At 39.9% G+C, this 24,513-nt stretch overlaps 3 protein-coding genes across 3 annotated transcripts in view; 2 read left to right on the forward strand and 1 right to left on the reverse strand.

Annotated features, from left to right (window-relative positions):
• The window catches only part of LOC143332718 (heat shock cognate 70 kDa protein), a 4,817-nt gene extending 3,587 nt beyond the window's left edge, over positions 1–1,230 (forward strand). Inside the window, exons 7-9 of the mRNA XM_076750469.1 lie at positions 106–304; positions 480–712; positions 792–1,230. Of these exons, the coding sequence (XP_076606584.1) occupies positions 106–304; positions 480–712; positions 792–989 (630 nt within the window). The 3' untranslated portion in view covers positions 990–1,230. The remainder of the gene's footprint in view (positions 1–105; positions 305–479; positions 713–791) is intronic.
• LOC143332719 (heat shock cognate 71 kDa protein) overlaps positions 1–2,171 on the reverse strand; it is a 20,860-nt gene extending 18,689 nt beyond the window's left edge. The window contains exon 1 of the mRNA XM_076750470.1: positions 1,796–2,171. The gene's annotated coding sequence lies outside the window, so the exon portion shown is untranslated. The remainder of the gene's footprint in view (positions 1–1,795) is intronic.
• Positions 2,100–24,486, forward strand: jhy (junctional cadherin complex regulator). Its single transcript, XM_076750468.1, has 9 exons — positions 2,100–2,256; positions 4,877–5,317; positions 5,788–5,790; positions 9,124–9,871; positions 14,321–14,754; positions 15,168–15,468; positions 18,002–18,087; positions 19,410–19,539; positions 20,820–24,486. Exons 2-9 carry the CDS (start codon positions 4,941–4,943, stop codon positions 21,021–21,023), a joined length of 2,283 nt encoding a protein of 760 aa, XP_076606583.1. The 5' UTR covers positions 2,100–2,256; positions 4,877–4,940; the 3' UTR covers positions 21,024–24,486.
• Positions 24,487–24,513: the final 27 nt, after the last annotated feature.

Consider the following 24,513-nt stretch of genomic DNA (forward strand, 5'->3'; position numbering starts at 1 on the left):
GACCCAAGGTGGCCCTAACCTTCATTGGATGTCTTGTCAAAATAAAGTCGGGGCAACTGTAGACACATTGTGGCTAAATTGGTTAACCCTGTATACTTCCAACAGGTTTACGAGGGTGAGCGTGCCATGACCAGAGACAACAACCTGCTGGGCAAGTTTGAGCTGACAGGCATCCCTCCTGCTCCTCGTGGTGTTCCCCAGATCGAGGTGACATTTGATATTGATGCCAACGGCATCATGAATGTCTCTGCTGTCGACAAGAGCACTGGCAAGGAGAACAAGATCACCATCACCAATGACAAGGGTGAGTTTCGAGTTGAATTTAAGCACAGCCTCAAATGTGCCACAATGTCTGACTTTTCTCCCAGGTCGTCTGATCACTAATGACAAGGGTTCAAAAAGGATTAAACTGCTAACTCAAGTGCAGCTGCAGCGTTATCTCAACAATGGATAATTAAATGCTGATCTTGTTGTGACAGGTCGTCTCAGTAAGGAGGACATTGAACGTATGGTTCAGGAAGCTGAGAAGTACAAGGCTGAAGACGATGTCCAACGTGACAAGGTCTCTGCTAAGAATGGCCTGGAGTCGTATGCTTTCAACATGAAGTCAACTGTGGAGGATGAAAAGCTTGCTGGCAAGATCAGTGATGACGACAAGCAAAAGATTTTGGACAAGTGCAACGAGGTCATCAGTTGGTTGGACAAGAACCAGGTAAATATTTTTTATTTATTTTTTTAAACTTCATTTTAAACAGCTTGAATTTCTTTGACATTTAAATGTCCTTTTGCAGACTGCTGAGAAGGATGAGTATGAACATCAACAGAAGGAACTGGAGAAGGTGTGCAACCCCATCATCACCAAGCTGTACCAGAGTGCTGGTGGCATGCCTGGTGGGATGCCAGAGGGAATGCCTGGTGGCTTCTCCGGAGCTGGTGGTGCAGCTCCTGGTGGTGGATCCTCTGGACCAACCATTGAGGAGGTTGACTAAACATTGTCTCAGCTTCTGCTTCCTGAAAGATGTTTTCAAAGAAAGTAACCCTCTTGTAGCACAAGCTAAAGAGTGCAAATTAAAGAATTTAAATCGGGTTCAGGGATCACATTTATTGCATTGTTTGCGACACTGGGGAACAACTTGTAGTTGACACAGCTGAGCTGTCAGTTCACGTCTGGTAAAGTGTTTTGTATACTGAGATGTCACTGCCTTGACAATAAAAAATCTTGTAACCCTCTGTCAGTCTGTTTCTGCTTTGCAAAGGCCTTCAAAAGGAAAGATGAACCTAGTACCAGCCTCATTTACAGGAAGGGTGCTGAAATATTTTGAGGTGACTTGTGCTGAGGTACAAGTATGATGAACATTTCAGAAGAGAAACAATGAAATGTAGGTACAGGGCATGATGTGAGACTTGCAAACAAACCACTGATCATTACTGGGTTAGATACATAATCTGATACCAGTGTTAGTGTTGTGAAACAACATTATGTTGTGAATGACCATTTGTGCTGTTACAATGTATTTTAATGTTCATCTAAATCTTTGTGACTCAAGGAAAAAGGACTGGAAAATAGGCATATGGGAGATGAATCTGTCTAACATACTGAAAGGGTGTATTTTAACCCAATTTCATCTTTGTGTAAACCTGACAAAGAAGTTTCATAAAAGGGAACCAAACTGCCACAGACAACTGAATAAGTGAAATTAGACAAAACAAAAACAAACAAAAAAAAGGGCAAGGTATCAAGTTACACATAAGACGGTGGTGAAAATCCTTGAGCCACATAAAGATTAACACAAACCTGGTTGCGCACCAAACGACTACTGGGGTAGATCAGCTCTGTCGACTGTTTCACCTGCAGATGTATGTGAGGCAATCCGTGTAGACCCGCTTGTTGGCAAAACGACTTTTTTGGCCATTGTATACATCACCTTAGTGACTGCAGTATTTTGCTGTACAGACATCCTGGTCTGTCAAACGTGGGTCGTACGCCAAAAAGTGGAATGGTAATACATCCCTTTATGGCCGAGTGGCGTTGTTTTAGATTTAAGTTAAAATAAAATGGTCTCTCACCATTCAATTTTAGAGCCATTAAAAAGTGTCAACTTCAACATTTATGTCCGGCTGTGACAAAATGTCTGCCGCGAAAATACGTTTGACGTCAGAACGTGAAAGTCGGAACTTCAATCAAGAGTACGGATGGCAGCGTTTGTGCGCCGGCGTTTCCATGGTAACGCTGGGGCGAGTACTGGAGGCAAACAGGTGAGTGTCTTACTTTGCTCTCTGAATGTTTAACTAACACGACACACTTAAGTGTTCTTTTCACTGTTACTGTAAATGCAGTAGATATTTTACGTGGTTAGAACTTTGTTTTGACACGAACGCTAGCGTCGTTTTGCAAAATATATGGTCGCTGCAAAGCTATCTGACAGGCAGCTTTTATGCTGTCGTTAAGCGACATTTAAACATCTGTCATACTATCGTTCAGCAATTGCAGGAAACAATCGACCCAGCACGACCTTACTATTTTCCACTTCACGAACGTTACGTGCGATGTAATAGAACAGCTACCGTTCTTTGGTTGAGAGATTCAACCGAGGAAACAACTCTTCTCTCCAAGTTATTTCACTTTCTGTCGGTGGGGTGCCCTGCGAAGCAATGAATGCTTTCATTTCAGTAACGTTCCTAATCAGTTTTACTTATGCCTAGTCCACACGTACACTATTTTTAATGGGGTTTTCCTCCCTTTTTCTAAAAAGAACAGTTTAAAAAAATCTCTGTCCATATAAAAATGCAAAAATACAATCGAAACGCTGACAAGAGCACGCCAAACCAACAGGCGGCGATATAGCGTAACCTTAACTCTAAAGGCATGTTCTTGCCCAATCAGAAGGCTGCCTGCAGCTACACGTCGGAGCCTGCTTTTTGTTTTTTCTTCCACCATCAAAAAGGAACATGCTATACTCAAAACAAGGTTTAATCTCAGGCATATACTTTGAATGCCCTTCGAGGATAATGGGAACTAAATTGACTTGAGAATAGATCTTAATTGTATTTTCTTTTCTTTTGTTTTACCTATAATCTACATCCGTCTGTAACTAATGGTGGCTCTTGTGGAATAACCATATATTACATACTACATTCTACAATACTCCTATTGTACTTAACTTTTTTTTATTATGTTATAGATAGTTTATGTTTAGACAATTTCATGTCCCTCCAAACATTTATCAGAGTTTTGGAGCTAATAAAGTCAAGTAAAATGATAATATACTGGTTAGTGTTATATCTAGAAGAGCATCTACCCATTCATCAGGCATCAGATTTATGTCCCCACCAGTCAAAGTACACTCCATGATAAACTTTATGATACACGATAAACTTCCTGATATTCAGAAATAACATCCATCATTTTCAGTAGCAACAAATATTGTATCAATAAGCACTGAGCAAAATAACAAAAGATCATTCAATATTTAACACAACTGCAAGTCAATGACTGTCCTCAGCTTTGAAAGTAGCTGCCTTCCCAGGACATCTACTGAAAAATAGGGTACACCCAGAATGATCAGGGTGTACCACATCCATTTGTGCATCAGTGTTGCACAAATGGATGTAAATTAATCTTGTAAAAAAACAAAAAATGCTGTGGGCACTGGCAAAATAAAAATTTACTTCTCCTCTACACATTGTCTCTGAACTCGCTTGTGTTTAATGAAATAAAAGATGAACTTTTGTATAACACGAGCAATATAATAAACTGCTCTTTTAAAACTTAGCAAACAACAACAATAGGGCAAGGAAACTGTAGATTAGAAGCTTTTTTAACGTTCCCTTTGAAGTAGAAACAGTGAGTGTTCCTCCTATATCAAGAAAACAAACACCCCCCTTGCTGACCACTTATCTGTCATTCTTTAAAAAAATAAATAAATGCGGTGACCATTTCTAAATCCAAAACATCTGCTGAGATATGCCTCTGTGGCCAACGTCTTTCCCTTTTCATCCTTGCTCTAATCCTCAGTGAAAAAGATCCCTGTATGATTGCAGACCTGTGACTTCTTGCTTATCTTCCATAGGCCATCTCTGTGCCAACCACTGGTGAACTGTACAATCACCTGGTGGGTCCTGTTCCCGTCCTTCCCCACCAGGTGATGCGCAGTGTCCATATCACACCCTGCCTAATATTTTCATCCACCTTCTCTTTCAGGGTGAAGGCATTACCTGCCTTCATCATAGCAAACAAAGGAGATAATAGTGCACTCTGTCATCACAAGCCAAAAACTCAGTTTTCTTCGTTTACACATCAACACTGCAAACAGAGGTTCATCCTGGAGGGACGTTTCCAAAAGCTCCACTTTCAGTGCGCTTTTTGTGAACAGAAGGCCAAAACGCGTATAAAAATCTACGATTTGAAAAATACCTGTGTGAAGTGTGGACTAGGCATCAATTTCAGGGTCCTGGTATTGTGCAAACTTGCTCACAAGTTATGACTGGAAAAAGTCAATAAAATGGAACCATCACTAATGTTACTCTATTAGCAATTAGTTATTATTTCCTCTGTTAGTTTCCTGCATCAGTATAGATTACGTGTTTTTTCAGTTGTCATTTATAAAACTAGAAAGAAAGTGACTATGCAAACAGAACTTCTTCACTGTGGCTTGGCTACAGAAATGAAAGTATTTCCTTCATCTGAGACTGGTTAAACTTAAAAGACTGCCAGAAGTCTTATGCTTTTAGACAATGTTTATAAATCTTTATTGTAGGCATTCAGTGACTGGCTCAAAGCCATTAAATAAATGCATGAATGCTCAACATACTTCAGCTCTTACAGTGTGCTAGTCATCTTGTGCAATAAAGCATTCTTTTTTTTTGTTGGTTGCAGACTTTTTAAATTATCGCATAGATGATCATCTTCATGAAGCAGGCTGTCCACCTGCAAGAGAACAATGGATAAAGGATTCAAACAGGAAAAGATGTGTCAAATATTAAAAACTGAGCAAGAGAAGCATCTGTCTCTGAGGCAAGCAGTTCTGGCAGTCCAGTGGGACTCTGTGGAGTCTGACACAGAGAGCTTGGCCCAGGAGAGAGCTTACCAACAGCAGCTACAAATGTGTATCCATCAAAACAAATACATACTGCCTCACAAGGAGCATGCTGACAGTTTACAACATGGGGACGGAGAGGAAGAAGAAGCAAATGAAACTGAAGAGCCTCAAATTTATGATAGCCTAGATGAAGCAACACACCTTGATGCGAAGAGGAACCCCACCGTGTTACAGAATGAATATGTGGATACACAAATAGATGAAAGAGAAGCAGCAAGGTAAGTTCCACATTTCCGATTTGTGTTTGACAAAAAGCAGCCCATTTCACTTTGCATCAGTCAGTTGTGATCGTAAGGGTTTTCTGTTGCACATGAAATGACACCCGACAGGGGTGTCGGGCTGTAATGAACACGCCCTGAATACAATTTTATATCACTACGGAAAAGTTAGACCCTCAACAGGGTCAGCAAAGCAAGGATTACAGCTCATGTTACAAGACAGAACTGGTAATATTCTATATTTTCATTTTTGCATACAATGTCAAAATGCATCCATACGCATTTTTGACTTACTTGCTTGTCTCTGTCCCTTAGCTTCAAGTTCTTACTAAAAACGTGAATCTTTAAAAACCTTTCATTCATTTTTTGGTAGTGTTCATTAAGTTCCTAACAGCTGGGTATTGTAGTTTTTAGCAAACATTATTAAGAGGAATAAATAGCACATTTGTTGGGTGAATTTGGTGCATTAGTGGGTATTTACACCAGCAGGACGGTGTGTCCAAATGGGTGTGTATGTTCATGGGAATGTAGAGACGTGATCCAGCAACAGTGTGTTTTTAATAGTTTATGGACAACAGTGGAGCTCTGTGGCACAGAGGAATAGATATATCAGGCTGTAGATACACAATACTTGTTATTTTTGGCTTTCAACTGAAATTGTTAACAGTAACAAAAATAAAGAATATCACCAGATATATGCTGCAAGTGCCTGCAGAGAACATAGGACTTATCCTGATACAGAGTTATGCAGCTTGGCCAGTAGATGGCAGTAATTGATTTTAGTGGCACAATTTCTCATGACTGAACCTGCAGTCTTTATTCCTGGTGAAAAAAAGGTATCAAAATAACTATTTACTCTGTTTTGATAAATACTCAATTTCACATTTGGTTGTTATAGAGATGAATGAAGTATAGATATTGTTTTGAAAAAATCTGACTCATCACATCCTTTGTGTAGCCTTGTATTTCACAATAGTTCTATGAACATGCGGCATTATATAAGCAATTCACCAGCATGGGATTGTGCCCAACCTTATTCAATTTACCAATTGAACTGGACAGTTACTTTCACTGTCTGTGACAAATTAATTAAAATTAAGCAGATAATAGTGCTGCTTAGATGAAATACAACAAGGAGAATTGCAGCAGCAATCAAAGCTTTTACTTTTAAACAGCACATGGATGATAAAAGATAAATAGCCTTCATTCATCACTTAACAATGAAATGGTGTCAGTTATTTAATGAGATGCAGACACCGATGGTAATTCGGGTGCTTTCAGAATAACGGCTTTCTTTTGAGGGAAATTAGATTTTTGTTTTGTTTGGGTGGATCACAATAAGTGGTCACTCATGGTCCATTAACAAGGATCATTGTTGCTGTAAAGGAGATCTCTCTTTCACTCTTTTCAGGCATCTATGGTGAGGCACAACACCACATCTGTTTTTGCAGTCTTGTCGACTCGTATCGTTGTTCCCTCTTCTCGTTCCCTCAGACACTGCCTGATAGTCATTTCCCTCCAAAATAGAAAAGGGGCATTCTCTCTTTTCCTGTCATTAACCCGTGCAGATTGATGCCCACCAAGTGTGGGTCCGTTTCCAAAGTACATTGTTTCAGAGGAAAATGACCATGACATATTCTCACAAAAGGCTCCATTTCATAGAGCCAAGGCAGTGTACACAGTCCCATTCCCATCATCATGTTGTCATAGTCCTCTCTACTGCCTCCTCAAAGCGGGTAAACCTTTTCACACATTGCCACTGCATACTTTACAAATGCAATGGGCATTCCTCATTCAAGCAAAAGATTCCTATTTAAGCAACTCCTTTCATCCCTCTTCACTACATTTTACACCTATCTCACTCAAAATATTGCAAAAGGATATTTGAGTATTGTCCATGTGACCAGTTTTTTCATTTTCCCATTCAGTTTTTGTCGCATTATTTCAGAAGTCTTTGTATTTAGGTGTCTGTATCTTGGGCAAGAAATAAGGCTGTGGTGTTTTGCCAATGTTCAAGGCATCTCGCTCAGCTGCATGTTGTCCATAATGCATTCTCCAACTTGTTTGAGTCTGAGTCATTAGAGAGACATCCCTTACCCTTTTGGCCTCATCCAAGTGAAGGGCCCTACACCTAGGCAACCCTCCCCCCGACGCACAGCATCATGGCAAGAGAATTAGGCAAAGAGGCTCTCTGCTATTTATTTTAATGAGATCTTTTCATCACCATCAGAAAGAGCATTTTAGCCTGCAATTTTCAATCCATTTCATAAGCTGAAAATTGCCGTTTGTGAACCATTCCCCTGCTAGTAGCTCTCAAATACACTCTCATTAGTGAGCCTGGAGGTGAAAATACGAAAATTATCTGTAAATACAGGCTCATAATCCCCCTCGTCTGTTTCAATTTCAGAAGTCTCTGGTAAGGTCTAGCTCTCTTTTTTGAGGACGCCATCATTCTAATCAGAGCTGTACGATAACTCCTTTGCACATAGCACTGGTGCTACAGAGGATGAAAGTTTTGTAGCACAGGCCACAAAATTGTAGCACGAGTATAAAACATCTGTTAGCACCTCTAAAAACAAGCACAAGTAGTTCAGACAGATCACAGATCACTTAAATTAAAGATGCTGCATACAGGCGCCATTCATTTGCCCATAATGTTAAACTGCAGGGACAAAACTCTGCATGAGCAGAACAAGTCTCAGTAAATGAATATCATCATATATACAATATCATTTATTTCAAATACATACAGCATACATCTGTTAAGTGTTTTGTTGTCTTATTAGTGATTTACACAAACAAACATGGGAAGCAGTGTAACAACTAAAAACTAGAACCCAAAGATTCTTTGTTCTTTAACAGAACACAACAGATTCAAGTTATTGGCCACAACTAGAGTCTGTGAGCTTTCCTGCACCAGCAGCAGATCAAGCAACTGTTCCTTATCCGAAGTTAACCAACAGAAATCCTTTTTCACTTGGTGGCACATTGATAAACAAACCCTCTCGTTTGGCCTTGTTTTCATTTGGCAGAGTTTCATTTATTTCTTATCACAATCAGTTATCCTTATTTTAAACTAACAGAAGGTTTAGTGACAGTACTGAAGGTCCTGAAGTTAAGCTAATTTATGTCAGTTAAGAAAAAAAGATGAACTTTTTCAAGTTATAGATCAGTAAGATGCTGAAAATGATATCTGTCAATCATCATCAGTCTTTTCATACGTTTACATGAGATTAGAGCTAAATTCATATTCTTCTTCTCTCTTGTATAAACATGCAGCACTGAGTCATTTATTTCACTTGTACAAAACAGTCAGACTATTTTACAGAATATGAAACTGTTACACTGAAGCTCTGCACAACCCTGCTGAAACACTGGATATACTGTTTATTTCTGTACATAATGTGTAACTTACAGTGTGAAACACAATGGTGAAGCCTGCCAGAAATGTACTTAATTTTTAACTTAAGTGTTTGTTTTTTATATAATTAAGTCTTGTTTCCCAAATTATAAACAAAATGACATCATGGCAGCCAGTTTAAACGCAGGAAAAAAAGTATACAGAGAAAGTAATTACATTGGCTAAGTTCATTTTAATATTACATTATATAAGTACTACTGTTACACACATAAGATAAAGCATTTTGGCAATTACTAGCAATATGATTAAGACTCTATTATACATGGACATATTCTTTGATTTATTTCTTATCACCAATAGACCTTTCACTTGCATGCAAATATTAGTCTCAGGTGAGTTGTTTTGAACATATCCTTATTGCTGCTGTCTTTCTTTAACTTTGCAGCCAGGTGCTGGCTGATGATGCCTATTCTGACCTGCGCTATGACCCCAACTGGAGGACTAACCTGATGGGAGCTGGCCACTTCAATGAGAGTCCACAAGTTTCCGACAAGGAATATTACCAAGTCCCTAAAGAGAAATCTAGTCAGGCATGTGGTGACAGACAGGGACTGGTAATGAAAGGAGGATACAGATACACTGTCTACACAAGCCCAGCTGTTGTGGTGACTCCTCATATGGCTGACAATCAGTCTGAGCAGTCATACAGCCTACACCCACAAGATGGTCAGAATAGCTCAGTCATATCTCCCCAGTGTCACAACCATGCTTTAAAACTTAGATCACCTGAGACTGACCTTTCAAGGCCATCCCGCAATTTCGCTAAAAATGAACATGACAACACTTCACAGAGAGGATTCAGAAAGACAAGTCAGAATAGCTGTGATGATGCTGGTGAAAATATTAGCAGGGCTCCTGAGCTGACAGAAGATCTACATGCTATGTACCTCCAAGAATACAAGACTTACTACCAGCAAGAACTGAAACTCACAAATGGAGGACACAGTCACACACAGCACATGAGCACATCTGCATTGTCGAGTCCTCAGGATTTGTCAAACAAAAAGCTAGAAAGACTCACAGAGAACATAGTGGAACGCAACAAAATAACCCTGGGACGCAACATGCCTAAATGTGTCTCCTATGTGATGGTGCATGCACATAAGCAGGACACGCCTCACAACGTGAAGAAGGTGTGTATAAGATGTAAAGTTTCTCAGTAGCACCTGGTTATGGTTAAAATCACAGAATGAGAATCTGATCTTTGAAATTTGCCATCAAACTCTCAGACAGCTCAGTAATGGTCTCTCTCAGGCATGCTTTCTCTTGAAACAGGTTGCAGTTACAAAAACAGACACCAGGAGCTGCACTAGCACTAATAATCATTCATGTGCAGCTGACCTATTGTTAGACTTAGTGACTTAAGATTAGGTTTGACTGGGGACATACTACTGAAAATACTGGAATGAAATATTAAACAGTTGTCTTTTTAAACCCAGTTTAAACTGTGACAGTTTACACTTGAGTTTTTGTGATCTGTTTGACAGTGCTCATGGCCTTAAAGGCCGTTGCCTGGTGAAGTTAACTACACCTCTTGAATCTACAGAATTAAGATGCTTTAACACAGAGGTCACTTCTGGGGCTTGATCATGTGCATTCACAACAGTTGTCTTTTGTAGAGATCTGGTGACTGTGCACTCAGGTGATAAGAAAAGTAGTCAAGTGTCAATATATTTACTCCTGAAAGCTTATTCTAATCTTAGAGACACCATTAATGGGCAGTTGCTTGAATGCAGCTTTTTGGGGGGCAAAGTAGGCTAAGATTCTTTGCTTTTTCGTTTTTTTCTATTTATTTCCTTTCTGCATCAGCCAAGCTTATGCTCATTTAATAATATTATTGCTATCTATATGCCTTTCATTGTCATCCCAGACAACAGCTAAGAGAATATCCTATGATGTTTGCTTTGACCCAGTCCGGAAAATTAATTTGGCAGAGGAGCATAGCTGTTTTCATCTGCCTTCTCCTCTACCATGTGAAAAGAGCCATGTCTGGCTAAGCAGTGCTTATTATGAGTTGATGTGTACAACAAGAACATCAGAGATGCATGGTTACCAATAGGCTCTCAGACATCCCTGCACCTGGCACAGTGGCATAATTGGTCAGGATGGCCCGCATTCCCCATTTGTCGGGCCACAAGACTGTTTGCTGGCTATAATACCCCCAACCTTGTTCACCCATCTGAGCCCCAGCCCTTTACAATGTCTCATATCATCACCATTTACATAGTCAAGAGCCGTTAGCTTTGTGCAATGGTAAACAGAGCGAGAGCCTTTCCCTCTCCTGAACCCTTGTGTTTTGTCATTTTCCCTCTGAATTCGCTTATTAGTTTTCCATTGCCCTGTCTCCCCATGGACGTGTCTTACTTAATGGGGGACATAGGGCACAAAAGAAGGGGGCACCAATTTGCATGTAGTCTATTACAGTAAGATTAATCAATTAATTGGGTGTGTTATGAAAACAGTATAATATATCAACAAACCTTATCAAAATTGACTTTTTTGAAACAACATGTTAGAAACAGGCTCACCAAAATAAATAAAATCTATTTCAAAAGTACAGCTCATTGCAGATTTGTGATTAACATGCTAACAGTGACAATCCACCCCAAAACAGAATTAACAAAACAGAATTAACATATGAGATTTGTATTGAACAGATTTGCTGACATGTGAACATAAGCAGGTTTCTCAGAAAAAAAGACTCATTGTCATTGTCATGAAACTTCTTTTTAACCAACATTATTGAATAATTACTGAATTAGAGACTGAACTAAGTGGCACAGTGGCAAGTGCTCAAGGTTAAACTGTTAAATGCACACTTGAATCAAATACACAACTAACTGTAACTGTAGACTGTTGAGTCCGCAGTCACAGTCTGTGGCATTATATGAAGACAGCATCTACTGGTGATGTTTCTTGGTCAGATTGGAGTTTTGTTCTCTGGCCTCTTGTTTTGGAATAGGACTGTTTACGCTCATACAAGCTAAATGAAATGTTGAAGATCAAAGAAATAACATTTGAGAATTTTATTATCTTCTACCTTCAGTGTGCAAATATTAGAAAATGTAATATCAAATGTGACAGAGAAAGAGATCTTAAAAAAACAAAAACAATGTTTCACAATTAGGATAACCTTTCCTAATAATCTTTTATCAAATAGCTTGTTCTGCTTCCTCCCACCCTTCCTTTTCTGTAGCTCCTGCAAAAGATGTCTCCATGTACAAATCGCATCTGTTTCACAAATCAGTCTGAATCCAGACAAGCCGGTTGCTTCTAGGCCCTTTTATAATACCCCATTTGGTGTTTTGAAGGCAACTGCCCTCTGAAGGTAACTTGTGATAATTAGACATGTTATTAAATGTACACAATTTCCTAATGCAGCAAATGTTTAGCCCAGCCAAGTGGCAGAGTGGCGGTAGCAATGATTGGCTTCATCGGGGCTTGGGCCTCCTTTGATAAAGACAGAAGTAGCAGATCAATCTTCTGCTATTGCACTCACCCCTTAGAGTCCCTTCTCCTCTTGCAGGCCCTTACTTCAAAGCCAGGGGAACATAATGTACAATCTTTTAATAGCTTTAGTCCAAAGCTCTGGGGAGCTCTCTGCCACTGTATACCCTGCCTCAGTCTAAACACCTAATCAAGATTACCTGGGCTGGCCACAATAGCAGCTAAATGCAATTCAAGATCCACAGATCCTTTGAAGTCTTCATTGCGAAAAGCAGATGTTTCCTGGGTACAGGAGGTAATACAGCTAGCTGCAATTGCCAGACTTTGTTGTGACATCGTCTCGCAGAGAAGCAATTACGGGCCTCCCAATTTAGCAGAAAAGATATTACACAGCTTACCATGCTCAAAATGCAATACAGGCAAGATCATTTGCTCCAATTGATTGGGATGTTTATAATGTGTGACAAAAGGCAATGGCGGGGGAATGGGTAAAGGTGAGAGGTACATAGTGTTTGTGTGTGTGAGTGTGTATCCTCCTGGACATACAGTAGTCACTGACACCTGATCTTCAAACAACTGCTCATTCCCTATTGATCATCTGAAACAGCCCCCAAATGTCTAGAAGTCTCTCTATCATTTCAGAGAGATCCCCCTTTTTGGTTCAGTAATTGCTAAAAGCATAAAAATATGCTTGAAAGCTAGAGACAAAGGACAATACAGCTTACTACATCACGCTGTTCCATGAAACAGCATAAGGTTTAGGTGGTTTGTCCAACGGTGCCCTGAATTTTTCTCAGCCTATTAGATGCAATCACAAACACACTTATTGATGAATGTGTTACAACTGGATCCACTCATTCCTTGTGACCTTCACCTATTCAAGCTCACAGAATTAGTGGCATTCAGTGAAAAAGTCTTCAGCCTGTCAATATCATTGATCCACTCAGATGGTCCTCTGCCACTGAGGGGAGTCCTGAAGTTAACTAAATGATTTTCATTACAGCATTAACAGAACATATTTCCATGCCACAAATGGGTACATTAGGAACAACTGAAACAGTAAATTGATGTAATATGATGTGGTCGAAGAAGACAGGCATTGATAGAAATGGGTGCAGTATTGATACGCTTGTGTAGGTTTAATTGTATAGGTTTTAATGGGCTTTAGTAAGACTGCACTTCCCGTGTATAGACAGAAAACATATAAAGACTGTTTATTTCAACATTCTTCTGGATCAGCATGTTGCTGTGTCTTTGTTACCTATCTAAAGTTGCATGAAATACTTAAGGAAATGGCAAGAAACCCCTATTTTTTTCACTTGGTTGACATATCAGCCCAAACAATGTGTGACATCTGGTAAAATCTAGTTTGTAGTTTGTGTATGGAAGCATAATTGCTGAAGTTCCAGCAAGGGCCACCTAGCTGCTGCCCAGCAGGGACACTACCATCCTGGCTTAAATTTCCTGTGGGGAATGTGGACACAAACACTGATGGCGTTGTTGTACTGAGGCTCGCCAGAGGCGATTTCAAAAAATAAAAAGTCGGAGTGAAAAAGGAGAGAATTGGAGAAGCATTATTATTTTGAGCACTTGAGCAGCCACCTTAATGCTGCCAAGCAGAGGAGTATGAATATTTTCCCACTAGAATGGGCAAAGCTGGTGTTTGCTAAATCAGCAGCATTAGATGCATGAGACACAGGCTCGTAGACCTCCTGCTAAATAATTTGGTGAGATCATGCAAAGAAGAGCGCCAGCCCTTCTTACCCTAGGGAAAGAATTGCGCCTCTTTTTTTAGAGCTCATGTTTGTCTGTTGTTGTTTTTGTGGTGTAAATGGATAGATTTAGAGTTGATCATTTGTGCTCTACACATACACCTTCAGAAATAGGCCAAGCCATACTTTGAAAGTTAGCATATCTCACAGAAATGCAGAGGAGTTAAATATATTGTTCACAGAAACAGTCTTTGAATATGACAATGACAAAATTAGACACATATTTTAGTTAAAATACAGTATAATTATTATTATAATTTGCCTGGTTTCTGTTTGGTGTGAATGTTTTTTGTGGAAAAACATATAACATGCTTGCTCTGCCATTCTACATCAATGATGATTTTTATCCCACTCTAACCCCAGGTCACCCAGATCAGCAAAGGGAAGAGATCCCAGCAGAAGGAGTACTCCAACCCCCTTCAAAAGCAGCAGCCCCCTGCCCTGGGGGTCAGAGCTGAGCGGGGACACTGTCTGAGCTCCCCATTAGAAAGACCAGCCGCTGTCACTCAGCCAAAACCTCAGAAGGCGACTTCATCACAACCTTTGCCTCCGACCTTCCACCTCAACATCAACCTCAAGGCCTCATCCCATCTCCTTCCGTTACTCCAGCAGAAGGGCCAGGACTCCATCACCGACATAGCATCTCTTCATTGGAGCCCGGCATCTCAAGTTGAGTTTGCATTGTCCCCTGGATATGGTCAAACAAATACAGGGAAGTCCTCTCACATGTCACTGAAAGGGGTAAATGCTCAACCTCACCACCAAAACCAGGAGAGTAGCCCTGAACCATGGCAAAGGTGAATCATTTGTACTGTTGTTGTTTCTTAACTGATCAAAGATTAGAATGATATTACATTTTATATTCATATTTGGAAATCTGGATCACTGTGGCTTCAAATAATAGTATTTGAGTAGAAACAATAGAGCAAATAAAGTTAAAAACAACAAAATACTGGAAAAACCAAAGCAATTACAACACAACAGTGAAACACTGACAGATGACCACACACTGATCTGTGTCAAATGACAGCAATAGCACTGAGACAAAGAAAAGGAGTTGAAAAATATGTGATTGATACACCATGTGAATAGGCAATACATAAAAAATGATATAATATGAATAATCATGATTTGTTTCATTTTTTTTGTCAAGTAAACTACTATCATGGGACCCCTCATTTTTTATCCACCAATTATTTTTCTATTTCAGGACAATTGCATCGAAGTGGCCATTATCCTGTGAAAGGGAGGACCAGACGTGGAGTCCAGATGAGGTTCACATTAAGGAATTTCCACAAAACCTCCCCAGGACACCCACCACCACTTCGTCACTGGGTTTAGGCTCCTACACAGTTCTGCCTCCTATAGAAAAGCCAATGACTGGAAAAGAGCCTGAGCTGAGCCCCATTCAGGTTGTGAGCACAGCTTACCCCATCCATAGAAGCAGCTCTGATGGCTACCTGATTCAGATGGAGAAACAGAAGCAGCTGAAGGCAAGAGTCACATATAAGGTTGGTGTGTCTGTGAGCTTCATTAGTGTCCTGAATGGAGGGATATTGTATGTTCACACATTTTCTTACGCTGTACAACGGTTACATATGTATTTATCTGTATATGCACACACACACACACACACACACACACACACACACACACACATATAAAACCCTCTATCTGAGTTTAATATCCATGCATTTTAAGATGTGTTCAAACACAGCTCGAGGACCACAAAACTCACTCAGCACATACTGAATAATCACATTCAGTTTAGAAAAATAACTCATTATGCAGTTTCACTGAACAAAAGTGACACATGAATTCTTCAACTGAGTGGCATTTCCCTTTAATCCCCACATACACAAGAGGTTACACAAATAAATGCTGCTTTGAAGTCACAAATAATCCCCTCAGCTGTCTCCATGCAGGGACTGCTTAATCCAGCAGGAGTGTTCTGGTGACTAAGGGCACAAAACATCAGGTTAATTGTCTAGCTCCACTAAGATTCACTTAATTGCTATAAGATGATGACTATATAAACCGCAGGCTCTGAAAAGCCATTTGAAGATGTGTTAGAGGATAAGGTGATTAAAAGGGAGAGAGTCTGTGAGGCGCAGGGCCACTAAAGATGCCCATTTGCATTTAATGATTTGGCTGTTGTTGTTTTTTCCCCTCTCCTTTGGTTTGTCAAGCTGGGTTGTGCAGGTGGGTCTTGAGTATGCTATAGAAAGTGACTCAGTCATCCTGCGTTTTCCAAAGTAGTTGCATAGACAGTCAAGCCATGTGAGGATTTCATGCCTTGGCTTTGGGAAGCACTTGTTTTATAAGTCAAACTTAGTTCTGGTTAACAGCTTCTAAATCAATGTGGAAGGCATATTTAAATAGAAATACATCATGCTGTACTAGTTACTGTGTGTCTCACTGGTGAAACTACTCTCAGCACTGGTGTAAACTGACTGCGAACAAACATTTAAAATTAAAGATATTTTTAACATTTCAATCTTTTTAGCAGCCATGCTTTAAAGGACCAGTGTGCAGGATTTTTGGCATGTAGCAGTGAGGTTGCAGATTGTAGGCGAACCTCCAGTGGCTGCAAAAAAAGGCAAAAGACCCTCAGTGTTTGGATTGTCGATTATTTTTAAGTGATTAAGTGATTATACACGAATGAAAACACACTTATGAATATTATATTCCATGACTGCCATATTTTGACAATAGATCCCCCTAAATCTTACACGGTGACCCTTTAACTGCCATAAAATCTGTGTTGAAACTAATAGCCTCAGCTGATACAACCTTACACATGGTTGGCCATGCTCTCAGCAAATTATACACTACACAGCTAACATGAGCCCAACAGCATTAGCATGCCAGTCGCAGCAAAACAGGGAAATTCTGGCCTGAACCTCTGATTGATTATATGTGTAATGTATCATATTTATGTTGCACTAATGTGAAAAAAGAAACTAGTTTATTGTTTACAGTGTAAAGCACTGCATATTTTTCAAACCAGTTAACAACTAATGATTGAGTTACCCAAGAAAGGCTAGAACGTATGATTAAGTGCTTAGTTGTATTCACGCTGGAGCCCTCACATGGTCCTCCTGTGGTGCCCACCACTCCCCACCCCTTGACCTCCCATCTCTCCCACCATGTTAGCCATCATGTCTGATGAGATTACCGGCCCAATTTGTAAAGCAGTTTGGCTGCAGTACCTGGGCATGAAAGCAGATGAGCGTTGGAGAAAGCGGGGAGAGGGCTTGGAAAGAAAGATACCCTGTTGTGTCCATGGCCAAAGGCTAAAGCAAACTAAAATCCTCCCTCCAAAAAGCAGCCAGTACAATCTGGAATGTTTAGCTCCTTTTTGTCTGCGGCAGCATGTGGATTGCCTGCACCCATGGTCTCACACACACACACACACGCAGTCACCATTGCCTCTGCCTGTATTGTATGACCTCAGCTTCAGCTCACCATCAATGTCTGTGAGTGCTTCAGTATCATTTCAGAAACACTATGTTAAGCTGTAGATGGTGCCAAGGCAAAATCCCTTAAAAGCTCATATACTGTTTGTACTCTATATACTGTTTGTGTGTGTTTGTTTGTGTACTGGGGGAAAAATAGTGCACACAAACTAATGTTAACTACTACTAGTTCTCTTGTTTATTTGGAGTAAATTGGGTTTGTTTAACATGACCTAGACAGCCACTATCGTTGAGCTTAGCTTCATAGCTTCATCATCTTGGGTGATGACCAAAGTGGAAGACGGACATTGCCATTGCTGGAGCCACATATTAAGAGTGACTAAAAACATGACAATAGTCATCTATGTCTACGTGGATCAGAATTGCAGTTGGGATTTCATTGTTAGTAGCATGGTGCCATTTTGACAGCTGTCAAACAAATGCAGATCAGTTCAAGAAAGTCTGTTTCAAAGTAACTGATCACAAGTGTCACTTTGTTAGGCACTGATGTTTGATAGCACAAGTCAGATCCGGCGATTGTCAAGTTACATCTCCCTCTCTCTCTCTCTCTCTCTCCCTCTCCCAGGCATACAGTCTTAAAGACTACAAACAGCTGAAATCAGATATACATGTACAAGGCCTGGGTCCGGACTATAAAGCCATTGAAAAGACAGTAAGTACTGACCTGACCTCAGAGTCATATCAGCAGAAATTGTCACTGATCCACCAGTTTGTGTTAGGTGTGTTTATTTACCTAGAAACTGTACAGATGTAGTATTAAGGTGTCTGTGTTAGTGTTTTGTGGACTACTGGTGAATATAGTTTGGTTATAGTGCTCTCTGTTTTCGCCATGTGATGCCCTATCATGCATGTTGCTTTGGAGTTGTTGATACAGTAGCTCAGACCTGCTCATGTTTTCCCTGAAATCTTATTCTTGTTGAGGAGGAGAACTTCCAGAACAGTTTTTACACCACAATTGGAAACATCAATTGAAAACTTTACTTACCAATTTCCTTAGCAAATGTTTCTCTTGACAAAGAGTAAATACGCTCAAAACAGAAAGCTAAAACAAACTGTAGTATTGATTGAGAGAGAGAGAGAGAGAGAGAGAGAGAGAGAGAGAGAGAAACTCGAAAAGTCGAGTTATTCCTTGATCCTACTGGGCAGAAGCTAACAAGCAGAAAGGCTCACATCTACCCCTGCAACTTCCATGTCGGCTGTCTGGTATATTTTTACATGCATTCATCATTTTATGAGAGCTTTTCACCAAGATGAGGCAGAAATCCATCTGTAGCATCCACATGTTTCTGCTTTCTATGTTTGAAAGCTTCTCTGGCAGATTTTCTAGCCAAGACAAAAAAAGATGGTACAAAGAAAAATGATACAAAGGCTGTGCTACATTTCAGGATGTTATCTTAATTTGCTGTTAGGCAATATCAGATATAAAAGGTGACTCACACAGAAGAAAATATGATAAGAAATTGTTTGGACAAACATGATTATCTTTCAGCCAGTCAGTCTCCTGATGTCCTCTAGTGTCAGTGTGTATCCACTGACCCTCTCCCAGCTCCCGTGTTCATCATTTAAAGGCTCCTATGCTGTTCCACAGATAGAATACCATTTACAAAGCAAATGAGAATACCCCTAAGAAGTTAAGTGCTCTTTGTGCTTTGATATACTTTTGTTAATCCCCAGTTGTAAAAAGTGAGCATGTTTGGCCAATTTACACTAGATTGAGCCCTGTGCCTCTCTAGGGCCAAGCCTATTAGTGAATGATATGTGTAAATGTTGATAGGCCTACTGAATGGCTCGCTGTGTTTGTTTTTTTGGGCTGTGTGGAGAGGCTCTGCAGAGGGGAACACAATGAGAAGGGCTGTAAGGGAGAAATGGCTCAGTTAATTAAACCCCCTTTTATAATCTGCTTCTGTTTCTCTCTCTCTCTCGCTCTCCTTCTCTTCTCTTTCACTCCCTCTCTCACTCTTTCACCATCATCATGCTGAGAAAATGAAACAACAGAGGCTGTATTCAAATGTGATCCGCGAGCGGAACAAAAAGATAAGTAGGATTCCCTTTCTACCGGCCAAGGACCCGGAAGGCAATGACAAGAAAGTTCCCAGGATGAAGGTGTGTGTGTGTGTGTGTGAGAGAGAGAGTGTGTGTGAACCCTAACACATGTCTCTTTCAAAACAGGCAAGTATGCTTGTGGTTGTTTGAGAGAGACAAGTTGTGACTAAACAAAATGGCAAAGAAAGGGTGTATGAGATGAGGGAGAATGTCACTGTATTGTCCCAACCTGGGACCTGTCCGTCAAAGCCTTATAGGGCAGGCTGTTCACTAAGCATAACACTGATTATCCTGGATAACTGGTGTATATGAATACTGAATAACGAATACCTTAACATTATTACTCTAACTGTTCATGTGAATGAATATACAGTCATCAACACAAAACATGATAATTAAAGGTAAGTTATTATACTGCTGAGACAGGAAGGAGTACTGCAAAGAGGGAGTACAGAGAAATACTTCGCCTAATAAACCTGAAGGTCTAAAACCCTAAAGTTTTAATGTTTGTCATGAACAGGACACAGGATGCATTTTTTTTTCTTCATATGGTCATTGGCTTATTGAGTAGATCCAAACATTTTTTAATCTTAAGGTCGCCTCAGACTTTGATGGAATCTGAGAGCAGTACACTTAACAGTCATTGTCAGGTATAAAATGAAACATTTCATCATCGATTCATATGTGACATCATTTTATTCACTACCAATAACTAGCTCATCTTGCTCAACTATTGTCAACTTGCTACCTGCTACTTATTAGAAGCCCTGCTTCACAGCCAGAGTGGCTAACTGGTAACGTGACAAGTATTTGTCATATTTGTGATACTATAAATGATCATGATCCACCAAGGAGATGTTACTCTTTATTAGGCCTCTTGGCACTTTGTTGTGAATGTAGTGTTTTAGTTTATGTCAGGATCCTGTTGGAGTGATGTTATCTTTCCATCTTTCCACCAGGCAGGCCAGGCAGCGTAGATTGCTGTGGTTAGCTCCACTCGTGCCAATTTATGAGACAGGAACAGAGTTTGATTTGAATTTTATGAAGTTTTTACATTTGTCACAAAATGAAATCCACTAACATTTACACGTTCGGTGATGGACAGTTACACCTAACATTTACTGTATTGCATTTTAACATAACAGTGAAGTTATACAACAATAGCATACACGTTGTACTGTTCATTAGAGAAACACCATGAAATTTGAAAACAGACAGACGTCATACAGATATTTCTGAAGAACCAGCACCATTTTTGACCGCAGCTTATACAGTATACAGTGATTAATGAGTACATAGACATACGTGGGTCTCTCTCTCTGTCTCTCTTCCAATCTTAGGCCTTGGAGTATGCAAAGACCATAGCCAAACCCCCCATACAGTCTCAGCCAAAACAGAAACACCAGTCCGCAGGCTTCATTGAGCACACTTCATACTTGGAGGGCCTGGACGGGTCCCAGCCTGCCACGCTGGAAGTCCTTAGAAAACGGCATGAAGAAGAAAAGAAGGCCGTGGCTCTCTTCAGAAAAGTGCATGCTGTCTGAGGCAAGGTGCAGTTCACGTAAACAGTCTATGGAACCATGCTTTCTTGAGAAGAATTACCAAAAGATGGCTAAAGATAATGTCTGAGACGAGTGGCAGGCTCAGTCACCACCTGTGTTACTTTTAACATCACAAACAACGTAGTGGTTCTCAACATTAACACCAACAAGACGAATCTTTCTGAATGAAAAACCCCAAAACAAATGAACATATATTTTACAAAAGGAAGTGAACAGGATTTTTCAGTTAGTTTAAGGTATTAAAGTGTTCCAATTAATATGACATGTCGATATTTAAAAACTATACAAATGCAACCTACGGCAAAAAAAACAATGTTGTTCCCTTATATTGATGTTATTTGCAATAGGTTTTTGTAACAGTGGATGTCATGATGACATTGTGTCATGTCATGTGGAGATGTTAGCTTGTGAGCACAAAGAAAGCAGTTTAATTGCCTCTTGCATGCTGCTCAGTGTACTTTCAGTGCCTAAGCACAATTATAGCAGGCCAAGTGGACAGCTGTGGTGGTGTGTCTTCTCTAAAACTCAGGTTATGCACAGATTCCTAGTTTCCTAGTATAGAAATATATTTGATATGATATATAATAATGCTTATCTCTAGTGCTTGTTCTAACTATAGAGACGTGTCACTAGTAGGCTTAAAATGGTCATTTTGTAGCTTGGATTTGGGATTTGTGTGCGCTTTAAATTTTTGGCAGGTACTGGAGCCACAAAATCCAGATTCTGGTGAAAGGGAAGCCCAGGCGTCACAAATACCATCAAGACACAATAGAAAAAGTGAAATTAACCACTGACACCCTGACTTCTTGAGGTGCACTTTGGAAAGAAATCAGCAGTCTTTGAATGACTGAATCTGTGTCATTACATGTCTGCAGCGTAGAAATGAAATGAATTAGAGTTTGTAGTTTGATTTAGCCTGTAGCAGTGTGGTGACATGAAAGGTAGCGTCATGCATGATCAGGCAGAGCTGTGCTTTTACTCCTTGAGTAATCATGTTTAATTACATTGTCTCATTGACTTTGATGTCTCAGTGAGAACTATTGTAGGTGAAATTGCTATGTTGTCTTGCAAAAGGCAAAATAGATCATTTTAATATTGTCTTTATATTATCTTCTTCATGTGCAAACATTACTGGTACCAAAAACAAGCAGCCCTACCACATCAGTCACAATTATTGCAGTCTTTGTGTACCCCAGATATGACTAGTTAGTTTTTGAGGGAGCTTCGTGTCAGTGGAAATGCATTTACAGGCACTGACTACATGAGTCTGAATGGGAACAGGTGGATAAAGATGAGCAACATACTTTTCCTAATGGCAGAAATAAATCTTGGCACTGTGGGATGAATACTGTTGCAATGAATCATCCATTAGATCCAACTTCTTATTCTTGACAATGTGCTAAAATGAATGATGTCATGACTGATGTGGTGTTGCTCTTTATAATAAGTCAGTCCTTCTACGTATATCTACACACACACACACACACACACACACACACACACACACACACACAGAATAACCTCTAGCTTATCCTGAACAGTTGTAGGTTTGGTGCGTTAAACTGATTTTAGCAGCTGCACTTACATGTAACACTATTGTATATACTAAATGTTCGGATGGAAGTGTGTGTTTGTACATGCTCAATAGACAGATGTTAAACAGTGTCTCAGTGTCTGTCAGACTTTGTGTTATTGGCAAGAAGGATTAAACGGCACTGAAGACCTACTGGCTTTAATTAAAAATAAGTGGTTGTAGTATGTCAGCAGTGCCACTGAGCAATCATAGAATCACCAACAGCACTTTTTCATTTTCACTATACCGTCCACCAACTATCCCACATCACTGGCTAATGGCCACACTATTTTTTATAGAAGAGACAGGTGATTCCCTTATTGTTATTCCAGCCACATGATCAATTTGTCTGCTCGCCACATTACACCTGCCTGCACTATTTAACATAGAATAATCCACACACTCTTTGTTGTGGGTCTGATTGTTTTCCTTCCTTCATTTCTCCGATTCACAGTGGAGGAAATCCTGCTCAAATGATGGATGACATGTTGCAGCTCACCTGCTTTGGTCGTAGTCATAGGTTTTGTAGCCATGTTCTTAGTAGAAACTCCTCCCAACACAAAACACTCTCAAGCAGCTCATTTTACTAATTGAACCCTCAGATCATTATCAAAGCACAATTTACCTCTGTGCAATATTTTAATTAGATTATAGTCTCTATTTAACCCATCATAGACTCTTTGAAGCTCTGTGTTTTTAGTGTTAAGTCCTCAGATGCGCGGTTGGAAACAAATGACCGAGCCCTTTTTAATTTAATGAGAAACCCTGCCTATCCAGACCGAGTCTCTTTGCATCTTTTTTAGGTCCCACCTACTCATTTTTTGCCATTGAAATCAGTTAATTGAAGGAGTCTTTCACCGCTATACATGAAGGGGGCCAAATTAGCATACCTTTCTGCCCATTGGGAAGCTAAGGCAGACGTGGATGCTTTGATGTGAGAAGCACGCTTTCAGTAGGCGGCAGGCTTCCTGAAAATGAGCTGATGGCCCTGCTATTAGGCTCAAATGCAGATGCGTCCATGTGTTGCAAAACGCTTAATCTTTTAATTGATCACCTTCTGCATGGCCTGTTCTCCACATGGTTTTTCTCCCACTGCCTGTTAATCAGAATCGCATTTTGATGATGACATAAATTGCTTTTCAAAAGCGAGGAAAAGATGGCAAATCCAGGACGAAAGACAAGACAGGACTGCATTGTGCAAATGCCGAGTGAGAGATGCAGCTTTTGGTAAAACAATTAAAAACCTCCAATAAAAGCTTTTTTCAAGATGCTGAAATGTATGTGTGTGTGTGTGTGTGTGTGTGTGTGTGTGTGTGTGTGTGTATTTGTGTGTGTTATCAACTCAATTATTAGTAAGTACATACTTTACTACCCTCCCAGCCTCCATTGTCATAATAAATGGACATTAAATAGTTTACTACAACACTTTCAGGCAAACAGCTCTTTTGTTAATCTGCTTCCACAGTGTCATAGACCTACAGTCTCACAGTAGCTTTGTCTATGGACCCGGGGGCACACACTCAACGATGCTAAAGTGGCTTTTCTGTTAGTTGATATGCTGGACATCTGTTGATCAATATCATTTGAGGATTGTCTGAATGAGACATCCTGCAGCATGGACTCGTGCTTAATTACTTAATCAGTGAATTAATGAAATAACACTAAAATAGTGCAAAACTTATATTCATGTTTGTTACATCCACCATATTGATTAGGACAGAGGCAATATTACACTATTGCAGTAATTCCTGTTTCAAATGATAAACTCACCAAATCACACAACATGGCCAACCCATAGAGAAATAATGGGCTAATTTCTTCAGTCTTCACTGATAATTAAATACCAAAATGTACTAAAAATGATGCTGAATCTTTTGATTTTTTTTTGTTGTTGTTTTG

This window comes from Chaetodon auriga, chromosome 15 (genome assembly GCF_051107435.1).
Source record: "Chaetodon auriga isolate fChaAug3 chromosome 15, fChaAug3.hap1, whole genome shotgun sequence".
NCBI classification, from domain to species: Eukaryota; Metazoa; Chordata; class Actinopteri; order Chaetodontiformes; family Chaetodontidae; genus Chaetodon; species Chaetodon auriga.

Excerpts from the sequence above, each read along its gene's own strand:
- jhy (XM_076750468.1), top strand. The coding sequence starts at position 4,941 with ATGGATAAAGGATTCAAACAGGAAAAGATGTGTCAAATATTAAAAACT. Across the intron at positions 9,872-14,320 it reads CGCCTCACAACGTGAAGAAG|GTCACCCAGATCAGCAAAGG; the intron begins GTGTGTATAAGA and ends CTCTAACCCCAG. Across the intron at positions 15,469-18,001 it reads AGGCAAGAGTCACATATAAG|GCATACAGTCTTAAAGACTA; the intron begins GTTGGTGTGTCT and ends TCCCTCTCCCAG.